We start from the raw sequence: 14,558 nt of genomic DNA, 5'->3' as shown, positions 1-14,558 counted from the left end.
CTCAGTATGCATCAGAATCACATGATTCATTCTGGGGTGAAGCCCAGGGTCTATACTGTGAGCAGGCATCTGATTCAGAAGCAGGTGGTCCATGGACCTCATTTTTAAGAAATGCTTCTTATTCCATCTCAAATGTAATGTGTCCAGGACTGAATTCTGGATCCTCAACTGCAAACCTGCTCCTCCTGTAGCTCCTGCTTCTCCTCATGATTTCACAAAATGTTAACTCCATTTTTCTAGATCAAAATTTTTAGAATGATCCTTGGTTATTCTCTTTCTCTCATACCCCATGTCTAACCCTTCTGGAAATAATCCTATTGTGTTGGTCTTCAAAATATATACTGAATCTGACCATTGTTTTCTGCCTCTACTGCTGCCACCTTGGTTCAAGCCACCTCCATCTCCACCCTGGACTGTCAGCTCCTTGATAACTTCTCTGTTTCCACTGTTGTCCCCTCTCTACTGTGTTCTTAACACAGCAGCCACACTGATATTGTCACTCATGTGCTCAATATCCTTCCACAGCTTCTCATCTTATTTAGTGGGAAATACCAAGCCTCATGATGGCCTATCAAACCCTACATGTTCTGGACCCATTTGGCCTCATCTTCTCCTGCTATCTTTCTACTTCCATTTCCCCACACTGTCCTCCCTGACCGTTACAAATATGCATCTGTCTTTGGGCTGCGGAGTTGCCGTTCCCCTTGCCTGGAATACCTGTGAAACCTGCATGGCTTGCTTTCTCCCTTTCTGCAGGCTTTTCCTCCAATGCTTCCTCCTCACTGAGGAAGGAACATGCAATCAGAACCCTTTCTGTTCTCTATCTCCAGCACTCTTTACTCCATTTCCTCAGCATTTATCTTACGTATTGACTGTATCCCGACTTTATGATGTAACCTCATGAAAGTAAGGGTTTTGTTTGGTTCATTACTGAATGCTCGGGTCTGAAAAAATACCTGTTCACATTGAGCAGTCAATAAGTGTTTGAGGAAAAAGTCAGTGGATCCTTTATCCTTTGCATCATGTCTTTTTCCCACTGCTTATAGTTCATCCTTATCTTCCAGCTGTGGCTTTATTTCTGTATTTGATCGTATTTGTTTCCTTCACTTTTCTACTGCCCAGCCCTGCATCATTCACTTCCCCTTCTCTCTATCATTTATTTGGCTTTATTCCTTTTTCCATCCCCCATAAGATTTGGGTCATGTTTCAGTACCACTTGGTTTTTCATGATTTCATTTCCCCTCAGCCCCCAGCCTCTGCTACAGCTTGGCCAGTTTCAGTTTTCATCTTTACTCTTATAGCTTTTAAGCCCCTACTCTATTGTTCCCAAAGCAATGTGAGATACGGTTTGCTGGGTATAAGAAAAGTTGTGGATGTCGGCCATATATTGCATAATCTAATGTCAAGAGGGAACCAGTAAAAATAAAGTGTCATGAAGAGCAAGGGAGGGAGAGGTTAGGACAGGGCATAATATTTTTGGCCCTGGGGTTAATTCCTTAGAACTATCATTTAGGAGAAGCCTTAGATCTTTCACCTAATGCTGCTCTTCAGTATTATCCCAACTATTAAAACAGTAATGTCACTTTTAATAAAATAAAACCACGATTAAACAAAATATTAGTGATTGTTCCATGAGAGAATAAATTTGAGAGTCTTTAGGAACATACTTTTTCAACTTCTTATCTAGTATCTCTACTGTGGATTCACGTTATTAATCTTGTTGATCATACATCATGCTTAGAAAACTTTGGTATATTCCACAAATGACTGGTGAGTAGGATAATGTATAATATAAGGTGTGTGGTTACCTGGTTATGAATGTCCTCTCATTAATGAAGATCCAAGAGGGGTACTGCTGAACCATCATAGTCATCTTTTCCTCTTTTTTGAGATGGTCTGAGGATATCCTAAACATGAGAATAATATTAATGATTTGTTCCTATAATGCATTCATAAATTAGTATCTGATTTAAGTTGAGTATTTTGTTGTGTCTCTAGAGTATAAGAATGTTTTAGAAAGTTTTTGAGTAGTATGTCATATATAAGCACAAATACAGAAAAATGTATTATGTAAATGAAAAACTACAGAAACAGTAACTCAAGACAAGGAGGAACTGAGCAATTTGGTAAGTCTGTTTTAGATATATTTCTAGCAAAATAAATATGACTCTATTGATTTATGTAATTCTGTATAAGGGATCATATTCCTTCTTTTGCACTAACTCACCCAAACTGGCTGAACCTTGCCCCAGTCAGCAGAACACAACTGCAATTCTAGGCAGCTAAAATCAAGCTCTGACTTGAAGAGTTGATTAGATATGATGTAATATTTTTCAAGTCTCCTTCCGGCTCTGGAAACTGTGGTCAGATGTGAATAATCTCCTCCTTTATATGTTCATATGAATGGCATTAGGGTGTGACCAGAGATGTAAAGTATAATCTTTTCTGATCATCCTATTTTGCAAAAATTGAATATTCAGTTGTCATGGCTCCAAGCCTATAAGATTTTAGGGGGTATAACCAGAATAAAAAGATGGACAAGAGAGCATTCCATTTTCTTTTTTTAAAAAAACGGTGTGTGGGGGGGGTGGTGGATTTCCTCCTTTTCCTTTCACATCAGGTTATTTGGGTTGGGTAAGATGAACAAAAATTAGGAATTTTTATGCCCTAACTCTTCAGAATACCAGGAAAAAAAGAAAAGAAAACAGGAAAGCTATTCTTCTCTTCTCATAAAATCTCTGATGCATCTTTTTCCTTACAGCATGTTGTTGAACTCATTAGGTCCTTTGTTACAGTTTTCAGGGTGAATGCTTGGCTCCAGTCTCATTTTAGGCTTTTATGATTCTGATCATCCCATCACCTATTTGGTCACAAACCATCCTGTTATCTTTCTTAATAAATACAGCCCAAGTTCCTTAACCTGACTTTCAGGCTTTCTTCAATTCCACCCAAACCTACCTTTCCAAGCTCCAAATTGAAACATTTCTTCAACACCAGGCCTCGTAATCTAACGAAATTTCATGTCATTGAGTCTCTTCTCACCAATTCCCCTGGCAGCAGAGGGCCTTCCTCACTGCAGCTCCAGATATCTGGTCCCTTTTAGTCCCCAGTGGGACATCTTTAAGTCTCCCCACGGCCTTTGAATCCACACTGTTGTCATCACTCTGCTTTCTACCCGTATTGTCATTATTGATTTATACCTTACTTTCTTTTCTATTGCTATCTTCTTGCTCAAAGAATGGTGCTTCTCCAGTTGGAAATGGCATACTCTGATAGCACATCATTGGCAGGTCTCATGCAGGACACCTGGAGGACTCATGCCAGAGAGACAGAAGCTTAGTCTCCAGGCAAAGTAATTCTATACATCAGAAGCCACATGGGCATTTTATGCTGCCTTGGGGACACAGACACAACATGCTCCATGATCCCAATGCCAGTTACTCATTCACAGGATTTGGTCTGGGCAATTTAGTTATACAGGTTACTCCAGCTTCTAAAACTTCAGTTTTGCCCCTGGATTTTGTCATTCTAATAACCCACCAAAAGGGTTTTTAATGTCCCCTAATGAGATCCCCCAGTGATGACCCTGGGGCCCAAACACTTCCTTCTTCCTCCTGGGCCCAGATTATTCATCATATATTCCTTTAATTTAGCCCTACCTCCACTTCTCTACCCATGTTCCAAGAGCCTATACCTTGCCAAAGAGTTCACTTCTCTCCTCATTGCTTCACTTCTTAGCAGCATTTGACAAGATTGATTTTCCTACCTTTTTCCTCTTGACGCTTTTGAGACAAACCATGAAAAACAATCACCTTGCTCTATTTTCCTGCTATCTCACAGGCCTCAACACTAGTCTCCTTTGCTGACTCCTCCTTTACATGATCACTAAATACGGGCTTGTTTGAATGTCCATTCTCAGCCATCCTTTCTTGTCTATCTATACATTCTTCCAGGTAATCTAATCCATTTCCAGCCCATAATCTCTGCTGAGCTCCAGGCGCATGTCACCACCTACCTAATCTCTACTTAGATGGGTACCAGGCATCTCAATATCTACATGACTAAAACAGAACCACTGACTTTCTCCCACACTCTAGAATTTCCTCCTCCACAATTCTTTCCCATCTAGGCATCAAAACTAATATTTAGTCTCATTTTTTTCCTCTTTCACCATAAGCTGAATTCAATCCAAAAGTAAGTCCTATTCACTGTACCACTAACATAATCCAAATTCGAAAGCTTTGATTTCCACTACTACTACCCTGAGCCAAGTCATCATGATCTTTTCCCTGGATTATTGTGTCAGTCTACTAAAGGGCCTCCTTCTGCTGTGGTCTGAATGTTTGCATCCCCACAAAACTTACATGTTGAAACTTAGTCACCAATGCAATAGTATTAACAGGTGAGGATTTTAGGAGGTGATTAGGTCATGATAGTGGGGATCATGAACGTGATTAGTACCTTTATAAAAGAGACCTCAGAAGCTGCCTGGACCCTTTCACCATGTCAGAGCATAGAAAGAAGGCCATCTAAGAACCAGACAGCTTGCTCCCCTCACCAGACACTGGGGTTATTTGGAACTGAAGAACCACTGATAGCAGCTTCTTATAATCAAATCACTGCAGTGGCTTTCCAATTGGCTCACTCTTTATTTGCATTCATAAGAAATATCAAAGATATCATTAAAGAGGGCAAATAATTGCAATGTAGTTACAGTGACAAACTTGTGATCTATGCTGAAGTAACTCACAGCCACCTTCAGAAGACTTCAGAAGATGTGATGAAAGGATTTCCAAGGCTCTTACATTATTCTCAGACTTTAGGAAGGAAGACAGTTGAATATAATTTAACATAAGAAAGTAAAAACAGGATAAAATTTTCATTCATAGGCAGCATATAATATTTGAGTAGGAAATAATACTGTTCTTGTCTGATCTAAAAATTGGGTAAATAAAATATTCAAATGGTTTAAATATCTGAAAGGTAAGAATATGATTTGGTAAAAGTCTTATTGTTAGTATTAACAGTGAAGTGAAATACAAAAGTTAGCCAGGTGTGGTGGCACACACTTGTAATCCCAGCTACTTGGGAGGCTGAGGCCCGAGAACTGCTTAAACCTGGGAGATGGAGGTTGCAGTGAGCCAAGATTGCATTATTGCACTCCAGCCTGGGCGATAGAGTGAGACTCTGTCTCAAAAAAAAAAAAAAGAAAAGAAAAGAAAAGAAAAGAAAAAATAAAGAACAAAACAAACAAACAAAAACAATGAAGCAAGGCATAGATCTATGAATTCAAATAGTTTTTCATGCTCATCTTCCCATTCCCATTCACCATGATGCATAGCAAATTAAAACCTGCTACAGCCCTTGTGAAAATCTTCTAAATTATAAAGACTTGGCAGATATAAGCATCTGAGCAAGTTTTCTCAAAGACTTAAGAGGAGAATAACAGAGAAGTCATGAATAGCAAAGAGGAAGAGAATTTATGAAGAAAGAAAAAATTACAGGTCTAAAAGCCTGGAGAACTTACTTGAGATGTTCAGCTATTTTGGTAAAACATAATAAACTAAAACTTGAGGAGGAAGATGGTTGTTACAAATCTATGTAGGCCCTGGAGCCAAAGATTATTGACTTAGATTGTGTGTACAATAAGATCATTATTTAATGAGTTTGGTTATTTACTTTTTCATTGTGTCCAGAAACAACGAAGCTGGAGAGACAGGGAATTAGATAGGTCAGCAATTAAATCCTGGAGAAATGAACAGCACTAGAAGTCCTAGGAGAGGCAGAATTAGTCTGAGCAGGCCAAAGAGATCTGGAGCCTGAGGAGGCAGTGTTGGGCAGCATCAGCCTTCCAGCAACGCTGGAACGTGGTTCACCTCCCCTGGCTCTGCATTACTGCCTAGAGGTGGGCTTGCCTGGACTTACCAGTTGCCTTGTGACCAGAATGAGGCCAGAGGACAGGAAGTGAACTCTAGCACAAGTTAAATCAAATGGGTCAGTCATTTAAGCAGCTTCCTGTTATCCAAGCATGAGTCAATTAAATGGTTACATGTCTAAAAGTGGAAAATTTGGTTCACTCATTTGTAAATTCAGCAAGTATTTCGTGAGTTCCTTCTCTGCACTTGCTACCAGGCTAGGCACAGAAAGTATAGCGTGTATCTATATCCATAGCCTCTTATTTTTGAGGCCACAAAGTGCACAAAGTGTCACAATGTTCATGATTTTACAAAGAACTTATATACATATATGTATGTATATATCTCTATATATATCTACATATATATGTATATACACACACATATATATGTAAATATATACAGGTGCTAACTTCCCTGTATTTCCCAGCCAAAGACAATTTCTCTTGCTTCTGAAATTTCACAGGAACTTTTCTGTAGCTTTCTAATTACTTGTTGCTTTCTCTCTCTAACCATATTTTATTTTACTTAATTTGACTACTAGGTCCTTTAGAACAGAATTATTGCTATTTCATTTTTGTGCCTTCTTACTAAAGTGAGTGAATATATGCAGGCATATAGATAAAATGTACACAAAATATTGAATACATCCAACATACAGAGAGGTGCGTTATAATATTAATGGTAAAATTAAGAGCTAAGATATTATGTGTGATAATTATTTCTTTTTTTAATTTTGTATGTACTTTCTAAATCATATACAAGGAATATATGTTGCATCTCTCTCACCCGCGTCCCCAGTAAAAGCTACTTAAAAAAAGAACAGAAAGTATCACACTAGAATAGCATGTGTGTATTTCAATTATGAGAAAAGACTATATTAAGGGCTGTACACATGGAGAGTCTTTTTAATAAAATACTGTTTCAGCTTGAAGAAGCAATCATGAAGCTGTTTTCCCAAAGTTATGACCTGGAAACTTGGAGTAGAGAAGAGCAGAGTTATATGCAATTACATCACTTCAAGAAAATGAGACAAAACAACTATAATTCCATCCAGTATCTAGATCTCTAAAAAAAGGAAAAGAGTTAACAGAGTGATGGTTTCTGGGAAGCATTTGGCTCCATATTTTTTCTTAAAATGTGCTTTACTTGCAGAGACAGTAAAAGTCAAAGAGTTGGCATATACAAACTATCACTTGATTAAGTTATATTGTTGCAGTCAGCAATTGTTGGTTTTGAGATAGAAATAATGTATTATAATCATTTAATCTAAGAGAGGACTAAGCAGAATATGAATCAAACACACTTCTATGTGAGCATGCCACTGCCCACAGTTCAAGTGGAATCTAATTGGAAATGCCAAACCTTTACTATTCTATTGTATATTTACATGGTACCAATGTCATGAATTTTATTCCGCTCAAGGTGCCCTCAGGGAGATAAAGAAAGCAGGAACAGTCAGAGAAGCAAATTTGTATTAATGCACTTAAGACATCTTGCCACCACTGGGTCTGGGAGGAGCTGCTCAGTCTGCCAAGAGCATCTTCTGGAATTACTGGTGTGGTGGAGCTCAAAGATTTTCTGCTTCACCTGAGCTTCCCAGAAGAAATTCTTAGGTTGACTTTACAAAGATCATGACTCATTTTTCCTGTTTGTCTATTGGCTGCAAAAGAATCGACACTTTCTCCTCTTAAGCTCCTTTCCTAGGCTCTGAGTTGGATGAAGTTTTCCTTTAAGATATCACCCTTATTACTTCAATAGGAGACACTTCATGTTCAACTCCTAAAAGCAGTGGTATTAGTTAAGTTTGGTTGTTGAGATTATGTTATGAAAGCGATGAAAACACTGTAACTGATAATTTTAAAGACACAAATTAATTTTTGCAACAGAACAACTCTCTAACTTTAGTGTAAAGGGAAAATATTCAGAATTCCTTTCTCAGAGGTTGTATTTTCAAATGGCCTATACTTGAATATTTTAAAAATCTAAGCTTTTATATGAAGTCCATGTACCTCTAGTAACCGTGAATTCTCCACCCACGTTGTAATCAGTGAATCTATATAAGCAAATGGACTGTTGGCATTGGGTTTCTATTTTAGTTAAAAGTATAAGATGTTTCTTTTATAGGAAATTAAAACAAGAATCTATAAGCATGTAGAACTTTTAATTACATGCTTAAAAGACTGTTGCATACATATTACACTATTTTGAATATAACTGAAAAGGTTGATTTTTTCTTAATCATTGCTGGGTCTCTCTCTGTCACTCTTTTCTCTCTTTCTCTCTCTCTCTCTCTCTGATTGAACAAAATATTTAATAGTTTATAATAAAATGTTATACAGGTGAGAAATAGTGGAATAAATGTAAACTCAACACAATATTCTAACGTATAGATATAAAGTTTACATCTATCTATCTATCTATCTACCTATCTATCTATCTATCTAAACAGATTTTAACTAGGAAGACTTACATCCAGTTATGGTTAAATAGATTAATCTCAAATGAATTTCAAATATAGTTAAATAAATTTATCTCAATTGGGGCTACTATTCTTTATTTAGACATGTGCCTATTAATAAATATAAAGGCAAATAACATGGTTTAAGGATGTATAACAATATGTAAATTCAGCATAAAAGTATATTTCCTCTTTGGAAAGTGTTTAGTGAATATTGGAGCCCTAACTTATTCTAATTCAATTTGATTCCTTTATAAGTTTTTAGCTAAACCATACTAAACACAATCAGACCCCAGAGGGCAATAACATGTAAACTTCAGTTAGGTTGGCTTTAGAATTCTATCCACAATTCTCCAGTCAATATCTAATTATAAATACACAGAAGAATTTCAACTCTGCAATTTGAAAAAAGAATCCATTAGAACACTGATGATATTAAGTTAGGGTATACTGCAAACTCTTTGTTTTATTTAAGAAAATAACAAGATATAAATGACATCAATGGAAATTACTAGTCATAGATACTAAGTTGGTCCCCTCAAGAAAATTAGCAACATTAATAACTAACAACATTGACAAAAGTGCTGTTTAAGTAAAACTTCATAAAATAAAGCTACTTTCCTGTAATTTAAGCTTAAGAGGTAGAGACTGACAAATACAAGTATTATTCCTTCATGTCTCTTGTCCATCACCACAAATTAAAAACATCACTTCAATACAAACAATTCAATATGTGCTGAAATATAAAGACATGGATTATATGATCTAAATTGATGAAAGTTATTCAAAAGCAGTCTCCTTTAAAAAACCCAAATGGCATGAATTCCACAATATGAGATTGTGTGTAACTCTCTTACTCTAAAATTCTGTTTTCTTTTTAGGAACAACAGATTAATATAAATGTGAGTTTTTCAAAAGAAAAGTGATTGAGTAGCAAATATATCTGAATTTGTCACCACATACTCTATCTGAAAAATGGAAAGAAGCCAGGTCATTTCGTTCCTGCCCAGAGATATGATCCTAGCACACCTGTCACCTGCTTGCCTGTCTTGGACCCACTCTCTGGGAACCAGTTCAATTCCAGCATCCTAATACACACTGTCTGGTCTCCCTAGTTCAGCTTGCCCTCCCTAACAATGGCCCCTTTGGCAGAGCAGCTTTTTCTTAATGCTAACAGGAGGTACCACTTACAGAACACTTGCTGAGTGTTCAGTTCCCATCAAAGAAAGCCCTGTGGGGCAGATCCTTTGATCACGCTTGTTTTATAGACAAACTTTGGGGGCTTAGGTTAAGAAACTTTCGAAGGAGCAAACTAATAAAGTGGCAAAGCCAAGCTTTGAACCTACCACTCTCCTGCTTCAGAATTCATATCCTTAACTCATGGACTCCCATTTAATTATTTGTTTATTCTTTCATTGTTTGGTGAAAGCGTATATTAAAAATTCTATTTTTTTTTTTTTGTGGGGTGGGGGTCATGCTTTCTGTCACTTTGCAGAAACAAATAAAAGTTTAGCTGAACACTCAGTTAAGATCTTTCCAGTGTGATGATTCAACACCATATTCTAACCATAAGGATACTCAGAGGAAGGAGGATGCCATCCAGAAGTCTAGCATCTTTGTAAGGCACGATTTTTGCTAGGTACAATTACAGGTAAATGGCTCATTGAACTAAAGGGAGGAGGGGTCCTGTGGTCACATTTACCTCCAAGCCCTTCTCTGCACCCTTTCCCTCCCTTCCTTCCCCTCTCTCCCTCCCACCCGGCAAGCTTACCTTGGTTACGAAAGCATATTCTGAGAAAATCAAAAGGAAAAGTGATGTGCGCGATTCAGGCCGCTATGACACACAGACTTAACTTTGCAGCCTATGGATTCTGCTTTCTAATAACTTGCCCTCAACCTGACCCCAGCGAGTGGATTAGAAAGTTCTTTCCCCTACCCCCATTTTCACCTGTTATTCACACTGTGAGCAGGAGGAGCCTTTTCACCCTCGCTGTTGGGCTGAACTTGCTCCGCGGTTTGTTCTTGGCTGGGTCAGGAACTCTGATAGAGGGAAACCAGTGTCCTGTCTCTGCCGGGCTGGGACTTCGCGAGTCACTCACCTGTAGGGGAGGTCCGAGGCCTGCGCGGGCTCAGGGGCGGCGCGTGTCTCCTCCCAGAGCATGGCTCGGCCGGGAGCGTGCAGTGCCCCCCACGCGATCAGCGATCCTGGAGCCCAAGGACCTGTTAATTATTTCTTTTCGCCACAGCAGGGAAGTGTAAGAAACCTGAGCCACTCCCTGTGCCTCAGTGCATGTTGGGAGTGTTTACTTTCTTAGGAACAGCTGATAGGTACACTCCTTTGCTCTCTGCCACACTTCTTGAGAAATGAATGGACATTCTAGTTAACGCTTTAACCACGGGATTTGACTGATGCTAATCTCTATTCTCCAGTCCACCCAGAATGTAGGTAATTGGTCTGCGAGAAATGACACCAACCAAGACTGAACGCCATTATTCATGTCTTTCTTTTTAAGATTGTTCTGTTCCAATTTGAGATTTGTTAATTTTCTTTCCTTGTTCTAACACATTTTTCTGCTAGCACTTTTTTCCACCCAGAGCAGCGTTTCACGCTTCAGGGTGCAACAGGACCACGTATGTATTCTGCTAAACCCAGGTACCATCACCTGTGAGACTCTGATTTAGTAGGCCATGGATACGCTTTTTTATAAGCTCCACAGAAGGAACTGGTAGACATCAAAGTTTGAAAATGAACATAATGAAACAAAACAGAGGAAATAAATGATAATTTAGTCATTATCTATTGAATTGGATTTGGGGGTTTTGTTTTTTGCCAGTACCTCCAATTTCAAAAGGACACCAAAAAGTCATAGAAACTGTTAAATAACAGATGCTGTGGAAATATGAAGTACATTTGTACACACTCACACACACACACATACACACACAAACATTTTTAAGGATCATTGTTATTTTACTGGTTTCCTATGTAAAGCAACTATTCATAATTTTTTAAACATAATAGGTTATTTTACAAATGTAAACCTGAAATTCAATCTGATTCCTACGAACAGTTCAGCAGGCAGAGTTAATTTCTGGTATCGTTCGTGTTCAAATATCAGACAAAGAGAATGACTCTAGATGTTCAGGTTGCATGTTTGTCATAGCACTTTAAGTAGGATCCTAAATGTTCAAAAGGTGAGGCAGGCCAGGTGCAGTGACTCACGCCTCTAATTCCAACATTTTGGGAGACCGAGGCTGGTGGATCACTTGAGCCCAGAAATTCAAGACCAGCCTGGACAACATGGCAAAACCCTGTCTCTACAAAAAATACAAAAAAAAAAAAAAAAAAAAAAAAAAAAAAAATTAGCCCAGCATTATGGCGTATGCCTATAGTCCCAGCTACTCAGGAGACTGAGCTGGAAGGATCACTTGAGCCTGGGAAGTCGAGGCTGCAGAGAGCCAAGATTGCACCATTGCACTCCAGCCTGGACGACAAAGCAAGACCCTGACTCAAAAAAAAAAAAAAAAAAAAAAAAAAAAAAAAAAAAAAAAAAAAAAAAGAAAAGAAAAAGAAAGAAAGAAAAGGAGAAGAAAAAAAATCAGTCAGTTTATCTATTCAACCTATGGTGTGTGGAGACCAGGAACTATCAAATTTATCATTCTTTGAGCAAATGGTTTTATTGGATCACAATCAAAGATTTTACAGTCTTATGTTAGGACAAGTGTAACTTAGTATTACTTGTAGATATTAATTTGATCGTCATGTTGGCTCCATAACTCTCTGATATGCGCCTGCTGGTATGGACTGATCTTTGAATGATGACTAGCAGGACCTGGAGTGGTTACACCTCTAGGTTCCAAGATATCTTGCTCAAATCCATGCTCCATCTCCATTGTCTGCACTTGAAGTGGGTCATTTGCTTATTGTCAGTATCATGGCAACATTCTTTTGCATCTTTTATGTGCAAGCATTGGATTTGGGAGCTTTGTCTTTTGCCAATACCTCCAATTTCAAAAGGACACCAAAAAGGCTTAGAAACTGTTAAATGGCAGATGCTGTGGAAACTTTTATTCTGATGTCTGCTTTTCAACTGGTTTTCTTTCTGAAACTTTTATTCTGATTACTGCTTTCCAACAGGTTTTCTTTACTTAGAGGCTTAGTGACTTCTTTTGCTTTTTAGTGTTTTATTTGTTTGTAAATATGTAATTTTTATTTGGTAATATAAAAAGTATATAATTGCACAAGTGCAATGTGGAAAATCTGAAAAGCACAGAAATGTAGAGGACAAAAATCACCTATAATTCCATCTCTCAAGGATAATCATTATAAACAATTTGTTGAATGTCTTTATTGACTTATTTTCCCTGTAGATGTTTATCACAATGCTATTACATTCGGTTGTTGGTTTTTAGCCTGCTTTCATCACGTTTTAACTGGCTGCTCTGTATTGCACCAAATGAAAGTACCGATACTTATTTCATCATTATGATAAACTTATATTGCTATAAACAACACTGCAGTAAATGATTACACATCACTCCACGCAAGCATGACTATACCTTTTAGATACATTTCAAAAATTGAAGTTGCCAGATGTAATGCAATGTGCATTTTGAAGAATTTCCCTCCTTAAAATAATCGTTGTCAGTTTTACACTCCCACGGCAGCTAACATGGGTTATTATACTTCTTTTAAACATTCATTAATTTGAAAGGTAAAAAAATCCCTGTCTTATTTTAAATATATATGTTATCATACCTGCAAGTTTGGGCTCTTTGGACTTCGCACTTTTGCTTTATTGTTTGTTGGATTCTTTGCTATCTTTTTTCTTATTGACTTATAAGTTCTCTTTATATATTAAACGTATCAACTCTTCATCATATATGCTGTGACTATATTTTCAAGGTGATTTGTTTACCTTTTAGTCTTGTCTATGGTATTTTTGACATACAAAAGTTTAAAAATTTAGATGGTTGAATCTATTATTTTTCTTTATCAGTTACATTACAGCTTTATAAAAGCTTTCCCATCCTTAGAGTATATAAAAATGTCCATATATTGTTTCTTCTAGTTTTTCTAAGATTTAGATATTATTTATGAAATTGAATATTTCAGCCCATCTAGACTCTATTATATTAAACACCATGAATTTAGATCTAACTTAATTTTTCTAAGTTATTAGTTTGTTAACCGAGTCACATTTATTAAATAACTGCAGATTGTAAAATTTATGAAGGTAAGAACCATGTCTGTCTTATCCTCTGTTTTAACCACTAAGCTTAGCACAGTGACTGGCAGACCCATGGTTGCTCAGATTAAATGTTTAACTAGCAGTCTTGATTTCTTTCTTTCCCTTTTTCCATGCCCAGTAAATGAGCAAGTCCTGATGTTGTATCTCCACTGCTACCACCTTATATCAGGCCAGCATCATCTCTTGCTTGGATACCACAAATGACCTCTGAACTGGGCTTTATGCCTCCACTCTTATCCTACTACAGTCCATTCTCCACCTGTAGCTAGCGTAATCTTTAATAAGCAATATCCAGACTACAATACCACTTCTGCTTTTCTTGATTTAAAGGCTTTCTAGTGGTTGCACTGTGTATCTGGAATAAAATCTAAATCTGAACTGCTTACCATGCCCTACAATGCCCCACACGACTGGTTCATCCCTGCTTCTTTGACCTTTTTGATTTTCTGCTTCCTTGGTACTAACTTTAAACTTGCTGCCCTGGTTAATTTTTATTTCTGGAACAGACTAAACTTCTTCCTGTCTCGCTGCCTTTGTATTTGGCATTGATTCAGTTAAGAAAACTCTGCCCTGGTCATAGGTAGTTTCTTTTCATTACTATGTCTTTTTCCTCAAACATTATCTCCTTAGAAAGGCTTCCTATGACCACTCTATTCGAAGAAGGCTTCCAATCTTTCTCTATTATAGCACCCTGTTTTATTGTATTTGTGGCAATTATCATTAGCCAATTGTGTTTTATTGTTTGGGGTTACCTCTTTATTTTATGCCTCCTGTCATTAAAATATAAACTCTAAGAGATCAGGAACCTTGACTTGTAGGTTCACTTCTCTATGCTCAGTGTCTAGAACAATGTGTGGTCCCCTGAGGGTCAAGAAACACTGGATCATGAAAAAATAGTAACAATAAATAAGCGTTGAGTAAATAAATATA

The 14,558-nt window shown here is 37.4% G+C and overlaps 1 protein-coding gene across 2 annotated transcripts in view; it reads right to left on the bottom strand.

The window, feature by feature from the left end:
* The window catches only part of RASSF6 (Ras association domain family member 6), a 54,490-nt gene extending 43,792 nt beyond the window's left edge, over nucleotides 1–10,698 (bottom strand). The window contains exons 1-2 of one of the 2 annotated variants that reach the window (XM_023198513.2): nucleotides 10,476–10,698; nucleotides 1,809–1,907 (exon numbers count right to left, since the gene is read on the bottom strand). In XM_023198513.2, coding sequence (XP_023054281.1) covers nucleotides 1,809–1,907; nucleotides 10,476–10,537 — 161 coding nt within the window. In that variant the 5' untranslated portion in view covers nucleotides 10,538–10,698. Of the gene's footprint in view, nucleotides 1–1,808; nucleotides 1,908–10,324 lie in introns of both variants that reach the window. The other variant, XM_023198514.3, reaches the window with a different exon arrangement.
* Between the last annotated feature and the right edge of the window lie 3,860 nt (nucleotides 10,699–14,558).

This window comes from Piliocolobus tephrosceles, chromosome 3, assembly GCF_002776525.5.
Source record: "Piliocolobus tephrosceles isolate RC106 chromosome 3, ASM277652v3, whole genome shotgun sequence".
Classification (NCBI taxonomy): Eukaryota; Metazoa; Chordata; class Mammalia; order Primates; family Cercopithecidae; genus Piliocolobus; species Piliocolobus tephrosceles.
The sequence above is the reverse complement of the archived record's forward strand: the minus strand, read 5'-3'. Positions and strand labels throughout refer to the sequence as shown.